This window comes from Equus quagga, chromosome 7, assembly GCF_021613505.1.
Source record: "Equus quagga isolate Etosha38 chromosome 7, UCLA_HA_Equagga_1.0, whole genome shotgun sequence".
Classification (NCBI taxonomy): domain Eukaryota; kingdom Metazoa; phylum Chordata; class Mammalia; order Perissodactyla; family Equidae; genus Equus; species Equus quagga.
The window spans coordinates 21,077,671-21,096,718 of NC_060273.1; the positions used below are offsets into that span (position 1 = coordinate 21,077,671).

Sequence of the window (19,048 nt, forward strand, 5' to 3'; positions counted from 1 at the left end):
ATGGTGTTGCTGGAGATGGTGATGATGATAATGACGGTGGTGGTGACGAGGGTGATGCTGATGCTGGTGATGATGATGGTGGTGGTGATGATAGTGATACTGATGCTAGTGATGATGATGATGGGGATGATAGTGATAGGTGAGCCCTACCACTTACAAATTACATTTTGTGACCTTGAGCAAACAGCTCAATCTCTCACCCTCAGTTTGTTTCTCACTGCTTCATTGGTTTGTACCAATGGGAATAGTACCGTCCATCTAAAGCATGAGTCAGCAAACTACAGCCTGTGGGCCAAATCGGGCCTGCTGCCTGTTTTTGTGAATAAAGTTTAACTGGAACACAGCCACATCCATTTATTTACATATTGTCTGTGGCTGCTTTCACACTACAATGGCAGAGTTGAGTAGTTTGACTAGAGACCTTATGGTCTTATGGACTATAAAGTAAAAAATATTTACTATTTTTATATTTACCCTTTTACAGAAGAAGTTTCCTGACCCCTCCTGATCTAAAGGAGTCGTTGTGAGGATACAGTACTTGAAGCCTGTGCATAGAACCTGGTGCATAATAGGTGTCCAGGACAGTAGGGCTATATCAACCAAGCATTTAACTCTCATGGACTTGGTGCCTGGCTCTTGCCCCACCCTCACCACTCTCCTCCTACCCCCGGAGAAAAAGTAAAGTAATTACAAAATGAATAGTTTAATTAGAAATACCATAAAATTATGTTTTGCACATGTATTTTTATCATGTATCATACATTTCCGTATGTGCCAAATATTACACGTGCATATTAATTTACAGCAATGGATATAAAAAGGTGCATCCTGTAGACTGTACTTTCAGGAGGTTAAGCCTCTTTTTCAAGGGTGATTTTAACCCTGGTTTCCCCTTGCCTGATGACTTCAGAAGCTAACATCCAAGGAAGATGCAACTCCCCACTAAATGCTAGTGATGAATATTATCTGCATCTAGAGCAAAGTAAAACTGAAGTGTCAGAATCTTCTAACCATTGAAAATAAATCCTAAGTGCAGATAAAATCTCTCTGAAATCGTAAGTGGGAGAACAGTATTATATTTACAAAAAGTCAACGCATTCACTTCCTTTTTTTTTTTCTTTTCTCCAGGAACATATCTGTGTTATAAAGTGAAGTGCACATGAGTCATTTACATTTGGCCTTATTTATTGTTTCATGGCTGAATCTGGCAGCTCACCTTGCAAAATGCAGAGGAACACCCCCTTAATTTTGCAATCAGCATATATTGATATTAATGTTGCCATCTTCCACCTCCCTGAGTTGTTGTGAGAATAAAATGAGGTATAGGTGGGAAGATACTAGGAGAAGCTAAGTACAGTAGACAGGCGCAGTGTAATCTGGTTCCTTCTGTCCTTGGCCGGAAGGAGCTGTCTCCACATGGAGCTACCTGGAGGAGAGAGGGGCTCAGTGGTGTGAGGAAGGGGCGTTAGATAACAAAGCGCATAGTTAGAGCGAATTATCGTCATTGGAAAATACGCAAATTATTTTCCAATTTAATGAATAAGATGCTTCTAATTAACTCCAGTAGGGAAATTTGCTTTCAAATTTTAGTAGTTAAGCTCTGTGTTCTTTGTATTAATAGTTTGGTTTTATGGCCCACCTTAATGTGTTTTTTTAATTGTTCTTTATTAGTATAACGGAATATTAGAGATGAAAAGCAAACCCAGAAGTGATTCAGCCTCTCATTAAAAAAAAAAAGGGGGGCCAGCCCGGTGGCTCAGCAGTTAAGTTCTCACATTCTGCTTCGCGGCAGCCTGGGGTTCGCTGGTTCGGATCCCGGGTGCAGACATGGCACCGCTTGTCAAGCCATGCTGTGGCAGGTGTCCCACATATAAAGTAGAGGAAGATGGGCACAGATGTTAGTTCACGGCCAGTTTTCCTCAGCAAAAAGAGGATTGGCAGCAGATGTTAGCTCAGGGCTAGTCTTCCTCAAAAAAAAAAAAGAAAGAAAAAAAGGGATGAAAATGTGGCCTAGAGAGATCCTGTTGGATTCTATGACTTATCCAAGGTCTCACAGCTGGTCAGCTGTCCATTGGACTGAATCCCCAGGAGTTTGTCTGACCAGCACAGGAAGGGCCTCAGCCAGACTTGGGTCTGCCATGTTGGCCCCTGACTAGCTCTGCTTCCCTCCTGCTCCCACCCTTTCTCTGAACCCTACTTGGCCCTGCTGGATCTTACTTGCCTCAGTGCTGCTTCTGCTGCTGGAACAGCCTGGTCTGTCAGAACCCCTGGCCTCCAACCTGCTCTGTCCCCTTCCTGCTCCAGGCCCATCTCCTAGCTCCTGGCTCTGCATTGCATGGCCTACCACCTGGCACATCATCCTCTCTGGCCAGCCTTAGGGCCTACTTTTAGTCCCTTGACTGACAGGCATAGCAGGTGTGGACAAGGGTTTGTGGGAGCTGTCCACCCTAGCTCCTGCCCGAGAGCATCAGGGGTCAGGAGGTCAGGGTAAAATTGGCACAACAATCCACATTGCTTGATCCCTAAATCCTGGGTTCTTTTTTTTTTGTTGAGAAAGATTTGCCCTGAGCTAACATCTGTTGCCAGTCTTCCTTTATTTTGTATGTGGGTCACCACCACAGCGTGGCCACTGACAAGTGGTGTAGGTCCACACCTGGGAACTGAACCCAGGCCAGTAAAGCAGAGCATGCTGAACTTAACCACTAGGTCACTGGGCCAGACCCTGGGTTCTTCTTTTTTGTTTTAAATTAATAAACTATTTTTAGGGCAATTTTAGATTTATAGCAAAATCGAGTGAAAAGTACAGAGAGTTCTCATATATCCCCTGTCACCAGACATATACAACCCCCACTGTTCACATCCTGTACCACACTAATTTCTAGGTTCTTTGTCTTAAGGCAAAAAAAAAAAGAGAGAACACACAATAGTCTATATGGCTGTCTATGGAACACAAAGGTAGGCTTGTAGTTGGTTTCAGATCAGTTCATTCTGTCTTGATCTTATCTGTTAGTCTGTCCCCAAGACAGGTACTGGTGGCTACTCATAGCATCAAAGCTGACACAGGTGCCCTGCTCTGCACCTCTGTCCTCTCTGTCTCTCAGAGTCAATTCCAAATTCCTGGGGCTGGGATGCTGGCGGGCTGCGGTTGGGTCAGGGGCCCGTGCCCAGTGCAGCATGCGGAGGTTCAGGGTATGGGGTCATGTCCAGTCATGGCTGCCAGGGGACCCCACCCTGGGGATGGAGAGGAAAGAAAAAGAGAAGAGTGCAGTTTAGGGCATCATTATGAGCTGAGCAGATAACCCAAAAGATGTCTACCACACCATGGTACTGTATAATCCAGGGTCTCCTACAAATTCTCCAGCCGCCTCTTTTCTAAATCCATACATATTGGCCCCAATGTTTGGCCATTGCCACAGGTTTACCTTTGGACCTTTGCTCTTCCCCTTATTCTCACTCTCTTGCAAAGAGCATCATCCCTTGACTTAAGTTTTATCACGAACTATGAGCCCCCCTACACCCCACTCATGTATAGGCCCACTGGAAGCAACCACATCCAGAGACAAACGTCTTTCCTCTGAGACTCGGGCCCTGTCTCCTGCCTTTCAAGAAGTCATCACTAAGCCTTGTTGCTCCTGCTTTCAGAGTGCTCTCAGCTAGTGGGACATGTCGTGGTGGCATTCTCACAGTAGCCATCTGAGAGTGAAGTTGGACAGCTTGAGAGACACATTGACAATGTGCAGTGACTCCCATTTTATGTTTTAAAACAAAGTCAATCCATTAATTTTCCATCGAGGAATCCTTTTATAATGGACACTTCCATTAAAGTTGTGAAAACTGCGTTTGGAACAGCATATTTAAACATTATGATGTTAATCTGTTGAACTTATGCATACCTTCAAATGTTAGTCTTCTAGTTTTCCGAGAAAAGGAACAGTTCTCTCTGAAATTGCCCATTATGTGAAATGCAAGTGAATACCACTAATTCACATCTGTACCATCACCTACGTGGTGAATTTGGGGTTTGGTGCAGCACATTGTTATGCACTCATCAAAGGTTATGTGTATGTGCACAGTGGAAGTCATTGTTGTGGAAGGCATTTTATATAATTCCAAACAATTTAATAAAAATGTAATTCGACTGGGAAAACTACAATCTGTTGGCCCTTGCAGAGTGCAGATAATGTTCCAGATTAAAGAGCTGAGGCTTGGTTCATTATAGTCTAATAACATGAGTGTGTGAATTGCCATTTTCTTGCCATTGGTCTATTTCAAGAGTGTGCCATTTTCCCACTATAATAGGCTACATTTTCTTAAAATCATTTGATTATGATGAGACTGTCTATTTGGTTTGCAGATAAAAAGCTTTTGCAGTGATAAACTAGCTGTTTTAAAACAGCCTTAATTTCTGGTTCTGCTTTTGAACTGCTACAGGTCAGACTCTGCGAAAGGCTGAGAGAAGCCGATCTTGCTCACGGGACAAAAAGGAGGTAAATGTGTCACTGGTGACGGCTGTGGGGAGGCAATGCTATTTGAAGGGACTCGAGGGAGCAGCTTGGTGCATCAGTCTTCCTGGATCTCCTACTCTTTTTTGCTGAGTCCCAAGCTTGAATTCCTGACCAAACGGTAGTTGGCAACTAGAGTTATCAACCCAGTGTCGCTTGTAGTAAAAATCGCTTACTGTGTATCAGTTAGCTATGTTTGTGTAACAAATCACCCCAAATTTTAGTAACTTAAAGTAACAACCATGCATTTAGTTCACCATACTTTGGGTCAGCAGTTCAGTCTAGGCTTCCCTGGGCAGTTCTGCTGATGGGCCAGGCTCTGCTGATCTCAGCTGGCCTGTACTTAGGGTGCTATAGTCCTCCATTGTTCTCTCATCCTCCAGCAGGCCAGCCAGGCTTGTTCCCATGAAGGTTCAGGCGTCCAAGAGTATGAGGGTGGAAGCTGCAGGACCTCTTGAGCCCTAGGCTCAGAACTGGCACGGTGTCATTTCTGCCACTTTCTATCCTTCAAAGCAAGTCACATAGTCATCCCAGATTCAAGGGGTGGGGAAATAGGCCTCACCTCTTGATGAAAAATCTGCAAAATATTGTGGCCATTCTTGAAATGTACCACACTGAACCCATCTGCTCTGTGCCAGGCACCAGGGCCAGAACTAAGGGACAGGTGAGAAACAGTCCTTTATCTCAGGGTGTGCACGGTATAGTTGGAAGGGGTGTGCAATAATATGATTATACTACAGTGTGAGAAATGCTAATATAGTGAGAGAAGGACAAAGAAAGTAGAATTTCAATACAGAAAAGGGGTCACCTGACTCTGCCAGAGGAGAAAGGCTTTGCAGAAAAGCTGTTGTGCAGGCTGCGTCCTGAAGGTTGAATAGGAGTTTTCCAGGCCAAGGAAACAGCATAGTCAAAGGCAGAGAGATATGAATAAGAAAAGCTGCAAGATCATCGAGCCTGAGGTGGGAAGCGGTAGCAAGGACCCGTAGGTTACCCCAGGGAGGTCTCAAGCTCATGGGAGTTTAAATCTGAGTTTTATTTAGTGACAGATGGGCACAGGGGTGTGAAGGTATGTAGTTCATCATAAATATCAACCAATCCTGAAGTTCATCAACACTTCTATACTAACGCTCTTGATTATAAAGTGACATAACTCCAACGAGGAAAGGAAATTAGCTGGGTCCAGTGGCTCAAAAACGGTTACAAGACTTGGTCTTTCTCTTTCCATTTCGGCTCTGCTTCTTCTGTGTCGGCCCCTCCCTCAGCCAGCTCTGAGGAGTTAGGCCAGGGTTGGACTGCAAAGGGCCTTGTGTGCTTTGCTGTGGCTTTTGTCCTCTCTCTTGTTGTCTCTTTTCTCAGCTGGAGCCAGAAAAGCCACTTGGGTTTTCTTCTTATTTAATCGACCTACCTGGGATGAGGGCTGGAGATAGCTTAGGAATTTTGATGCTGCTGGAAAGATCTAAATGTCAGCCCCAGTGGGCAATCTAGAAGCTGAACAAGGGTGGATTTCCCATTCCTTTCTGGCAGGTACATTTTTCTGGAGGCAGGAGCAGGTGTGCTTGTTTCCCCACGGAGTCATTCCTGAGACCTGGGGTGGAGGAGCTGGAATGGGAGTGAGCACATGCCTGCAGGCACCTGGCCTCCCTCGGTCAAGCGACCAAGCATGGGGACCAGCCCCACTAAGCCAGGAATGAGTTGTTTAAACCTTACTGAGACCTTCGGTCACGGAATAACAGCATCCCATTTATCCACACTAAGAAGTTGTCTGGGGGTTCTACAGAGCAGCATGCTGGGTAACTAGTTGAGATACTCTTTCCTTCTCTTTCTCTCTCCTTGGCAACCCAGCTCCCATAACAGCTGCTTTTCTGCCTACTGCCCTTATGCCAGTTGCCCAAGAGCATTTCAGATCACTCCTCTTCTGAAAAGTGCTTGAAGTGAGAGAAAACAGAGAGTGGGCTTGTTTATCACAATATCCAAGGTTAACCCTAAAAGATATTTAAGATGGTTTCAGGCCCTTTGAAACAGAGGTGCTGACTCTCTTAACAGGGCTTTTGTTTGGTTAGAAAACAAGAGCAAGAAACTAATAGCAAGCTGCCAGGATGCTCATCTTGATACGTTATAACGTGCCTCTTCTGTGTACTTCCTCTTTCTGTATCACTCCCCACCTTGTCTGTGAAATCTGCACTTCATGACACCCTGTGCCTTACAAAGGATGCCAGGTGTAGATCAAGCTATGTCCCCATAAAAGACAAGCTGGTTAGAACAGATGGGGGCATGCGTCATGTTCATGGTTATGGGGGCCAGCTCACACCTTGCCAGGTGAACATGCAGTTTCCATCCCAGGTCAGGATTGGGTACTTCTGTGCGTGGTCGTGGGCCCACAGGGCAAAGGGAGAGGGGAGGCTGTTCTCAATGAGCTTGCCAGGCCAAATTCAGCCCAAAGCTGTGTTTTATTTGGCCCATACCCTATTACAATTTTTTTAAATTAGGTGTCCACATTATAAACTGGGAGATTCCACATAAAAATGCAGACTTCTAGCTTTGTTGAAAAAAATGGACAGTGACAACACCAAGTCCTCATTTCTATAAGGCAGCAATGGGCACTGGCTGTTGTTGAGGATGGCTGTCCCCTTCCAGTGGGGCCCTCCAGTCTTCCATCCCTGCCTGCCGCACCGCTCGGCAGCAAACAAGTGTCAGCCACTGGGCAGTGCTGGGCCCTGTGCTCAGTGCTTTATGTCAGTGGGTCACAGACATTGCTGTACATTAGAATTTACCTGGGGGCTTTTAAATACCCCTAGGACCAGACCTCTTTCCCAATGAGTTAAATCAGAATTTTTGGGGATGTGACCCAGGCATCAGAATTTTTTAATCCCCCCCAAGGGGTTCCGATGTGCAGCCACAGAAGAGAACCAGTTCTTTACAGGTGTTAAGTAACCCCTGGCCCTCCACCCCCGTGTTTCCCAGTGCACCACATGCCTGCCCAGCCCCCAGACACCTCTGTTCTCAAGCCCTCTCACAGACACAAACAGGTACAATCAAAGGAGAGAATGACAGGCTTCATAGAGGAGACCCAGATACAGACTCAGGGCATGCCAGACGAGGGAGAGAAGAGCTCCTGGAAGACGCTGCTCGAAGCAAGGCTTTGGAAGGGTTATCAGCACTTCTAAAAAATGTGTCTTGGATGGTTGACTTTAAGTCGGTAGATGCTTTTGGTTTAGCTGGTAAAAAACATTCTCAGCCTCATCTCTAACAAGTATTCATGGTTCCTGCCTGTGGAGATTATGTAGTGTTTGTGGCCCTTGGTCATGAATTATTAATAATTTTGAAATTGTGGTCATTGTAGTTTACTCAAAAATCATTAGGAAGTGAATTTATTATACAGTGTTAAAAAAAAAAAAAAAGGGCAACCACAGAGGAGGAAGAAATCTTTAGTCATCAACCCCGCCCCCAGCATTCACACTGGTGCCCATGGGTCTGTGGGGCTCCCAAGCAAGATGCTGGGGACATGTCGTCCTATAGCACAGAGACACCGAGGCCCCAGGCAACTCTGTGAATTAGTATCCGCAGTGTGCTTCTGCCTCAAATCCCAGTCGTGTGACCTTGGATGAGTCTCTTGACCCCTCTCACCTCGTTTGATAATACCCACTTTGGAGTCTTGGTATATGGAGTAAAGGCAATAATGTATTACCTAGCATAGTGCCTGGCCTTTAGTAAGCATTCCATAAATGTTAGTTGTTACATAATTCCTTAGTGTCTAGTATTTAACAGAGAGATATTCATGCCCTTGGATGGAGAAGATGGCACTATTGCACTTCTTACTCAAGAGGTCTCCCTTGCTCCAGCTGGACTTGAGGCTGACTCCAGCCTTCCAGGGTCCTGGCTGTGTGCCCTAGGCAAGGGGCCCCCAGTGTAAACCACTCTGAGGCCTCCTGTGGTAATGGACTGCCTTCCTTTGCAGCTGATTGGAGATTCTGAAAAATGCTCATGACAGCACACTCATCTGCTGAGCTTGCTTTGTGAAGGACTGCAAAAGTCCTTTAACTCAACCACCTAGAAAATGTTGAGCCTTCCTTTTGCATGCACACATAAGCGTGCACATGCACACATGTGCAAACACTGTCTGCTAGTAAGCAGAGACTTTTGGTGCAAGGACTAGAGACTCCTTCCATTTTGCCAAGCAAAGGAGGAGACTAGGGTCTCAGGGGAACCCAGCAAAGAAGGGAGTCCAGGATCCAGGTGCCTACTGGGTCAGGGATATCTGTACAACCCTCTCTGTATGCCACCACAGACCCATGTCTGCTCCCCTCTGGTCTCTGCACCTTGTCGTTGTCTTCATGCTCCTCTCTACCAGCTGTTCCTTCTCCCAGTTCAGAGGCCAGCAAGAGAGTCTGATAAACCTGGCTAATCAATACTGAAGGGCTTTTAGCTGATGTAGTGCCCCTGACATCAGCCCCCCCAGTTGCCCTCCCAAGAGGCAACTGCTGTAATCAATTTCTTGTGTGTCCTTCCAGAAATATCCTATGCAGAGCGTATCTATCCTTCTCTGCCCCTCTCTCCACTACTCCCCCCCCCCCCCCCCCCCCCCCCCCCCCCCGCCCCATACAATGATAGCATGAAATATACGTTGTTGTGTTCCTGGGTTTTTTTTTTTTTTCGTTTAATAACATGTCTTGGAAACCATTCCATAGCAGGAAATGTGCACAGACCTCATTCATTCTTTTTTTATGGCTGCATAATACTGCATTGTGAATGTACAGGAGCACAATCCTTTATTTGAAACATTTGGGGCCAAATGTGTTTCATGTTTTTAGAATTTAGAAAGAAATACCATCCCAGTATGGCCTAGGACAGCATCCTGTAATCAAATACATTAATATATATCTGCAGAAAAATATGAATATTCATACTAAGTCAGATAAATAAACACTGTAAATTTCATGTCAGTTCCAATCTGGTTTTGCTAGTAAATAACTGCATCTAAAGGATTGTGGACCTGTCCATAAATATACCAGCTCCCAGTTGATGACTATCTAGGCTATTCAGGGTCTTTTGCTGCTGTAAGAGTTCTTTAAAGAAGATCCTAGAGCAGATGTCTTTGTGCACCTGTGTAGGAATTTGCCAAGGGTTAAATTCTTAAAAGTAGAATTAGTAGATCTAAAGGTATGTGCTTTTTTAAAATTGATGTTTCCAATTTGTCTCTTAACAGTACATGAGAGGGACAGAGCTTTCTGTTCCAGGCCACCTTGTAGGATGCTGGCCAGATTCAAGTGTGTACCCACACCAGAGCCACTCAGCGGCCACTCCTGTAGTTCCCTAGTCCACTTTTCTCAGCAGGGAGTGGGAGCAGGGCGGTTTTCCTGAGAAGGACTTGAGGACGTGTCTAGCACCTCAGTTTCTGAAAGCTCTCTCTCATGGGCCCTTAGCTCTGAGCACCTGTCTTGGCTAATTGCAGGAGGCCAGTGGGTCATTCATACCATGATTTCAGACTCCACCAGCATGCAAACAGCAGACCCTTCCCTTTCCTCATTTCAGTTCTCAGTGTTTTGCAACTTCAGCCTTCTGGGCAACCCAGAGATGCCCCTTCCATATTTACAGATCTCAACTGCTTTGTTTAAAAATTTAAAAGATAACAAAAAAGAGAAGATCGAAAAAAAGGACAACACAAGCTGATGGTGCCACATTACAAGAGCCTGCTTATGTGACAGCTGACATTCCAAATCTACACTTTTCCCGGAATGAAGCCTTTTAGTTCACATTTCTGGGCAGAGAAGCACTGAATCCATTTTACATCCAACTGCCAAATGCATTCCCAGTTGTGAAGTTTTCGTCGTCAGTCCTGCTGCTCCTTGAGGTCTTGGTCTCTGTCACTTTGAGAACTTGGAGAGTGGGCCCCTGGTGACATTGACAACTTCTGATTTCTGCAGGGCAAATAAGTCACATGGCAGGATTAGAAGCAGCCTAGCAAAGTAGTTGAGCCTGTGAACCCTGGAACCAAACAGCCTGGATTCCTAGGCCAGCGCCGTCACTCAGGCAAGTTACCGTATATCCCGGCTGTGACTTGACTGCCTCTTCTAGAGAGTAGGGATAATATTGAACCTGCATCATAGGGCTGTGGTAAGCATTTAGTGAGTTACTACACATAATGTGCTTAGAATGGTGCCTGGCATATACTAGGAGCTCAGTAAATGTTGAGTATTATCATTTAGGACTGGCAGCGGCAAAATAGCCTATTTAAAAAGCTAATCCCTTCAGAGTCAGAGGCAGATGAAAAGTCTTGCCAAGGAAAAGCAGGACAGTGAATTGGGCCAGTGTTCCTCACCCTTTCGGTTCAATGGAACAGCACCTGATCCCTCCCGTTAGAATTACCTTGCACCTGAATCACCAGCCTATTCTGTGACCCCTGCAGTCAAGACTCGCACCTTGAAAAGCAGAGAGAATCAATTTCTGATGAAATGCCAGGAAAGAGATTGACATGTCTAAAACCTTCCTGGTATCAGCTTAGCTTCCAGCACAAGATTAAACTCTAGGAAAAACCCATCAGAGAGCTGCAATTTGTGACCAGAAAGAGATAATGTTGACAGCTTCCCCTTCCCAAGTCTGTTTTGGATAAGCAATGTGCCCTTCAACAGAGCATCATCAAAGTTTTCTATATCCTCCCATCTTAGGCATGAAATTGCCTTGAAAGTGTCTCCCTTTACGTCCCAGCCCCCCAAATCACTTTAGAGAATACAGAATACGGTTAGAGAAGAGAATGATACTCTCTAAGAGAAGGAGGTTCCTGCAAGTTCCTCAGGAAACATGTGTCTCTTGAGGGAGAACAGGCCCAGGAGCACTGTCCCTCAGTCTGGGGACACAACTGGAGGAGCAGGGCAAGGGCCATGAGAGTGCCAGGCCATGTGGGCTCCAGTCCTGGGTCACCACAGCTGACTGGAGGCCTCACACTCACTCTCCCCTCTCTGGGCCTCTGTTTCCTCTGTGGTGCCCCAGGTCTGACAAGAGCCAGTGGTACTGTGGCTTCAACTTCATTAGGGTCCACAGACCATGCCTCTCAGTCTGTTCAAGTGACAGAAGCTCCCCTCAAACCAGCCTCAGCAAAAAGGAAATTTGTTGCCTCACCCAGCTGAAAAGTTCAGGGGTGGTCCACACCAGGCATCGCTAGGTCCAGGTGCTCTGACTCAGTTTCTCTCAACTCTGCCTTCTTCCACAAAGGGGCTACTGTTCCTTCTCGGTGCAAGCTGGCCGCCAGCAGCCCCAGGCTTGCTGCATAGAAGCTGGATAGTGTGTGGGCGGAAAGCACATGCTCTGGAGCCAGACAGCCTGGGGCTGAATCCTGGCTCCTCACTTACACAAGTTCTTACCTGCCTCTGAGCCTCAATTTAGCAGCATCTCTCTCATCGGGTCAGGTCGTCGGGGGTGCTCTGACACATAGTGAGCTGAATTAGTGACAGGTGCTGCTGCTTTCTCTTCTCCTTCTCCCTGTCATTGTGATGATTCTCCCAGCCACTCCAGCAAAATTGAGCAGCTCTGCTACCACAGTTCAGCAGACGATCCAGATTGAGACTCACGGCCAGCCCAGGGTTGTGCACCCACCCTGGAGATGAGGCTGGGGTGGGGTGGACGCCGCATTAAGCACATGGTAAGGAAGGGGTGTTTTCCCAAAGGAACATCAGGATCCTGTTACCAGAAGAAGTGGGAAAGGATAGTGGGCAGGCAAAAAACAACAGCTGTCCACCACCAGGCCATTTTGTAGTGGGAGTGGAAAAACTGACAGTGCAATTGTTAAACATTGCTTTCACGTCCATCCTCACAATACCCTGGGAGGTGAGCAAGATTATCCTTGTCTTGCACATGAGGGAAGCTCAGCAGAGTACAGTGAGGCGACTGCCCCAGTCAACACAGCAAGTGCAGGGCCCAGCGGATCCTCCATCTTCTGTGTACCGCAGCAACATGGCAAGAGCATGGATCACTTTGGGAGGAGGCTGGGGGAGCTTAGGCAAGTTCCTAACCATTCCGAGGCTCAGTTTCTTCATGTGTAAAATGCGCATGTTATGGCGATATTATCAGTCCTTCCTCCCCAGGTGTCTGAGGACTCAGTGAGGCTGAAGGAGATAAGCAGGTCAAGCCCAGCTCCACTTGGGACACCAGTAGCTCTCATACAGGCCACTTTTCCTCTGCTCCCCACGGACCCTGCTGCGAGTTCTGAGCTAGACAGGAGGACCCCATCCTCCTGGGACCACAGGGCTGGGCAGGTGAATAGGAAGGCAGGGGCAATGACTGCCAGATCAGTGGAAACCTCAGTTTCCTTATCTAACAAGCCAAGATACTCCCCTCCCCCAGCTAAGCACAGTTAATGATGGCTGGATTTCATTAGAGGCCACTGAAGAGATGATGTGCCCCTCCCCGCCTCCCACCATTCAAAACAAAAAGTGTGAAATAAGTGTATTTCTTTTCCAGGATGACTACTTTGAAGCACCCTCCTCTTTTTTAAAAATATAGAAAACTAAACTGTTTCAAAAAAAAAATTCTTTGGGCTGCTCATGCTTTGTTGATGACCTGGGAGATGGCTTGGCCCCTGAGAGATGGGATGGCAGAGTGGTCAAGGGCAGGGGTCTGGGTTGGACTGCCTGCGTTTGCATCCTGGCTCTGCCACTTACTAGCTGTGTGGCCTTTGGCAAATTACATAACCTTTCTGTGCCTCAGTTTCCTCATCTGCAGAATGGAGCTGAATATATAGTACCTGCTCATGGAGTTGTTGAGTGAATTAAAGAATGATATATATGAAGCACTTAAAACCATACCTGTAAGTGCTGTTTCAGTATATGCTGCTATTACTCACCAAGTCCCACCACTGGGCCCTGTCCATGCTATGTCCCATCAGCCAGGGTAGCTGGGGAGGCAGGGCTGGTGTAGTTCACAGCCATTTAGATGTCCGTAGACATTTTTAATCTCTTCTGATTCCAGCACGAATGCATGCTGATTGTAGAGAAATGAGAAAATACACCAAAGTACAAAAATTGGTCATCATCCTACCATCTAGGTATTCAGTATTACTTGTTTTTATGTTTCCCTCACTTTTTTCTGTGGAACTACATATATTTCAGAATTAGGATCACACTAAGGGACAATTGAAAATGCCTACCTTCCATTATTCTTTTTTTAGTTTTTTATTTATTGAGGTCTAACTTACATAGAATAAAGTGGACAATCTTAATTGTGCAGTTTTACAAATTTTTGTATGTGAATACGCCTGTATTAGCACTATCCACATCAAAAGAGGACATTCCCAGCACCCCAGGAGGCTTCTTCATGCCCCTCCCAGTTAACACCCTCTCCCAGGGTAAACGCTATCTTGACTCTAACAGCGCGGATTCGTTTTCCCTGTGTTGGAACTTCGTATAAATGGAATCACAGAGTAAGTACTTTCTGTGTCTTTTTGTTTTTAAAACACATCTGTGAGATTCCTCCACGTTTTTAAGTGTATCAGTAGTTCATTCTTTGTCACTGAGGTATAGAGCTTCACTTATTCTTTTATTAGAAAAATTAAATTATGAAATAATTTGAATTCATTGTCATTATTTTAAAATTGCCAAGTTTATGCATTGAATAAAAATTTCCCCCTCAAATTTACCCCAATCTCATTCCCCTCCCTAGAAATAACCAGTCATCAGTTGGACGTTCATGTTTCTAGACTTTTTCTGTTCGTATAATTGTATTCATTGTTTCAAGTGGGAGTGTGCATTTGGTTGCAAATAACAGAAAACCCAGCTAACAGTGGCTTAAACCAGGGGTCAGCAAGCTTTTTCTATAGAGGACCAGATAATACATATTTTAGTCTTTGGGGGGCACTCTGTCTCTCTCACAACTACTCAGCTTTGTTTTGTAGCATGAAAGCAGCCATAATCAATATGTAAATAAATGATTATCACTGTGTTTCAATAAAACTTTATTTGCAAAAATAGGCAGCAGGCCAGATTAGGTCTATGGGCTGTAATTTGCTGACCCTTGGCTTCACAATAGGGATTTGTTTGGCTCACATGGCAAGAGATCTGGAAATAGCCTTCTAAGAAAAACCCAAGATTTTACACTTCCACCAAAAATGTTTGAGAATGCCTGACTCTCTAAAACCTTGCCAATAGTGAATATTAAGTTTTTTGTATTTTTGCCATACTCTTTGTCCTTATTCTTGTGTTTTGGATAAGCGTCTTTGCTTGATCTTCCAACTCACCAATTTTCTGTCTATCTGTATGTATTCTGCTCTTCAATGTCTTGATATTTCTGTTTTGATGATTAAGTCCTTCATTTGTGATTTCTACTTAACTCTTTCTCATAAGAGGCTCTTCTTGTTTGTTGGAGTCAATGTCCTCTCTTATCCTCTGAGAACAGTAACTGTATTTTAAATGTCTCTGCTTGCAGTGTTATGTCTCTATTTCTTTGATTGTTGGTTCTTCTGTTTGTTAAGTTGGCCCCTGTCTTTCATGGTGGTGGCTTTCCTGGAATGTTGGCTGATTTGTGAATATGTGCTCTTCTCTGTGCTGTGATCTCCTGTTTTCTTCTCTGTGGCTGCTGTTTCTTTTTACTCTGGTTTGCTGCCAGTAATTGTGGGCAGAAGGGCAGAACTTGCTACCACAAGTCTGGTGCTAATAGTTGTTTTCTGAACACGGGGTCCTTCTTTTCCTTTTGGATATGTCCTGCCTTTCTGTCCCAGACACCCGCAGTCACAGCTCCTGCAATCCAGATGGATCCAAGGGTCACCTCCCAGTATCCCCACAGTTCTCAATCAGTCTCTTGGAACTTTGACCTCAGGTCCTCTGCTCTCCCTGGAGAATGTGTTGCCTCTAGGTTTGGAGCAGCCCGAGACCACCTTCACCTTTCACAGCTGTCCTTCCCAGCTTCTGATTTGGCCTGTGTTTCTTTTCATCAATCCAGTTCTGTCTGGTGTCCATTTCTCAACATTTGTAACCTGCCAGTGGCACCCCTCCCTATTCTCCCATGCTATGATAGATTTTACATGGTGTCATTTCTGTGGACTCGGGTAGGGGTGGCTGATGTGTGTACTTGTTCTTGGTCTTCCCAACTTGATTCAGTCCAATGTGTCTTCTTGTTAGAGTTTTCACCTTCCTGATCACCTTCGTCTAGACAAGATCGTCTTTCTCTAAAAGTGTACTGTCTCAGAACCACACTGAATATTCCAACTCTGAACTGCTCAGTGTAGAATATAGGGATGGAGGGTACTTCTTAAAGAACTTGGCTCAAATAACTCTGCTCTCCGCTACTTTGGTCAAGTCCCTTCACTTCCCTAAGCCTCAGCTTCCTCACCTGTCCAATGGGAATAACGATGATAAGGCCTACCTCATAGGTTAATGAGAGTGTCAGCTGAAACAGTGTGTGAAGTTAACATGGGGCCTGACACACAGTAGATGCTAAAACATGTTAGTTCCCTTCTTCTCTCTGATTCTGACAGAATTTCTAACATACTCATTGTGTGTGCTGTGGTGGTGGTAGTTTTTGGCAGCCACACCACACTCTTAGCTCATACTGAGCACATTAGCTAAAAGGGCTGTCTTTGTCTCATGAACTTTTCTCAAGCCAGACTTTCCTCCCAGTGCCTCTCCTTGTAGAGGACATTTACCTCGACCACGATGCATTTTATCAAGCTGTTCTTGATCCATCCCTAGCCTATAGAAATTGATCTGAACCCAGATTCCGTCATCCAGTTTGTTCTGTGTGCCTTTCATGTGAATGTCATCCACAGACTTAATAAACAGCCTTCAACAACCAGATGCAGCCATTGATATAATTATGGCCTAGGATAGGACCAAGGACAGAACCTCGTGGCACGCCACCCTTCAGAGGAAGAGTAATTTAGATGACTGGGCAAGATGATTAATTTGTCCAGTTCCTGTAGTAGTATGTCCTTGTAGCTTGATTATAGTAATAATATCAGCAACCATGTCTTGGGTTTTATTTACCATGGGCAAGGCACTGAGGTAAGCATTTTTCATAATATTACCTTTGTTTCTTCTAACAAGTCTGCAAGGTAAATGTTTTGCTACTTAGGACTTAAAAGAATAAACTCAATCTAACTTTAGCAGACGGGGGACTATATTACTTCATTTCAAGCCTCTGAAGAATGGGTACTTCACAGAAGTCAAGGGCAAGGTGCATCTGGGTGTCAAGATGTCAAGAATGGTGTCAAGAATGATGAACCAGTGCCTGCGCCCCTCTAGGGTCCCAGAAAATCCTCTCTCTCTGGCTCTTATCTTTACATCTGTGTGCATGTGTGTCATTCTTCTCACTTGCTGCAAACCAGCTTTCTCTGTTTCTCAGTTCACCTGGCAGAAAATAGTACCACCAGCAACTCCTGAGTTCACTTTCCCTTTTTCAAGAAAGTAGCCAGATCTCCCCTGAACGTTTTAGTGCAGGTTACTGAGGATTATTGGCCCTGCTTGGGTCAGGTGCCTGCTCCAAGTCCAGCCACCTGTGGCCAGCAGTGGGGTCACACTGTCTGGACATGGCCTTCTCATGGAGTCTCATGCTGTAACCTTGTGGCCACGGGGCAGGGTGATGTTCAGAATCCACCTATGTGTTTTACAAATGAAAAGGAGGCCCAAAGTCACACAGTTAGTAAGTAGAGGAACCAGGACTTATTCCTGATCTTGTCTGATGCTGCAGCTTATGGTGTTGATGCTCTGCTCCTTATGCTGTGCCCGAGTGGCTTCAGTGGTCCTGTCAGTGAGGGCTGGCCAGTGTCTTAGGCCTGAGAGCTCAAGGACCCACCTTGTGCTGTCACCATGGTCCTGTCCCAGACCAGGGCTCTGAGATCCTTGGTTGATTGGTTGGCTTTTTTCTTTGGTGACTCAGCATATGCCTGAGCCCTGGCCATCACAGAACTCACAACTTCATGGAGGGACCTGATACAGGAGAGTATAAACACAGACTTCAGAGTAAAGTAAAACCTAGTAAAGCTAGGTTCAAATTCTAGCTCTGTCATTTTTTCACTGGCGACTCTCTGTGCCTTAGTTCCCATAACCATGAAATGGAGATAATAATAACAACCACTTTATCAGTTATTGTGATGATTCAATGAGATAAACATGTAAACCACATGTGGCCAGCATAGAGGATTGATTCTATAAGTGGTAGCAGTTTATTAACTCTGGAACAATGGGGAAACTGCAGGAATCCAGAGGAGAAAGGCTTTTTCTTGCCCTAGGATAGAAAGTGGGAGGTGAATTGGCTAGGGTTTCAAGGAGGAAATGACATTGAAGCTTGAATAATGGATAAGAGGGTTAGAGTAAGGGCAAGGCAGAGAAGAACAGGGGCATATATAGGAATTTGAGAGACCATGGGTAGTTCATTGTGATAGAAGCAAAGAATATGTATTAGGAGCAGATGGGGGTTGCTGGTAATGCAAACTGGGCCCTCATGGGAAAACTTTGTTTGCTCATTCATGCATTCACTTGGCAAATATTTAGCAAGTACCTGCTGTGTGCCAGGCACTGTCCTGGTCCTCTAGATTCCACAGTGAACAGAACAAATCCACACAAATCCACACTCTCATGGAGCTTATGTCCTAGTGGTTAGAGGCAGACACTAAGCAAATAAATAAGTCAAATATAAAGGGTGTCAGAGAGAAAAATAAAGCAAAGAGGGGGTGGGAGTTCTCTTACACAGGTTCCTTGGGAAGGCCTTGCCGAGAAGGAGCAGAGGCTGAAGGAAGTGAGAAGGAAGAGAGCACTTCCGAGGAGGGCCAGCAAGGGCAGAAATCCCAAGGGTGGAGCCTGTGTGGCTGAATTAGGGGGAATGAGGGGCAGTGTGGTGGGCGGTGAGGACAGAGGGGTGATGGCCAAGCCGCGTAGGGCCTTGTGGCCATTTCTGAGGACTTGGGCTTTTGTCTGAGTGAGGCAGGAGCTGCAGGAGCTACAGGAGCGTTTCGAGCAGGAGAGGGCAGGACATGCTGTCGGGCCGTGTCTAGAGAACAGACTGTGGGCAAGGGCAGAAGCAGGAGACCAGTTGGGGCTATCGCGCAGTCCCTGCGATGATGGTGGCTTGGATTGTGGGGTGGCAGTAGAAGTACAGAGACGGCGCCGGATTCTGAGCATCATGAAGGGAGAGCCAACTGGATTTGTCATTGGATTGGATATGGGCAGGAGAAAAGAGAGGAATCAAGAAGGACTCTAAGTTTTGGTTTGAGCAACCAGAAAGAGAGATTGGTCATCTCCTGAGGTGACAAAGAGGGTGGGAGTAGGTTTTAGGGGGAAGATCAGGAATTCACCTTAAAACCTGTTAAGACCATGAGCAGGCACCTGGATATGGGAACCTAGTATTTAAGGGGAAAGCCGTCAAGCTGCGTCTGTCTGGAATGTGGAACCATTGATTCTTTGCCTTTTTTGAGAAGGGAAGTAGGGTGGGTAGAGGTCATTAGTTATATAAGTAATACATGAAAATAGCTTCCTTAAGAAAATTCTTTTTAACTTTCTAGACAAGGCTAAAATCTTTTTTGCCAATTCCTACCTCTCCCTAACCCCAGTCTTCCCCTCCTGGAGTGA

At 45.6% G+C, this 19,048-nt stretch overlaps 1 protein-coding gene across 3 annotated transcripts in view; it reads left to right on the forward strand.

The window, feature by feature from the left end:
- The window catches only part of KATNIP (katanin interacting protein), a 201,222-nt gene that overhangs the window by 13,300 nt on the left and 168,874 nt on the right, over window positions 1-19,048 (forward strand). For all 3 annotated transcript variants that reach the window (XM_046666914.1, XM_046666915.1, XM_046666916.1), the window contains exon 2: window positions 4,432-4,487. In XM_046666914.1, the coding sequence (XP_046522870.1) occupies window positions 4,432-4,487 (56 nt within the window). The remainder of the gene's footprint in view (window positions 1-4,431; window positions 4,488-19,048) is intronic.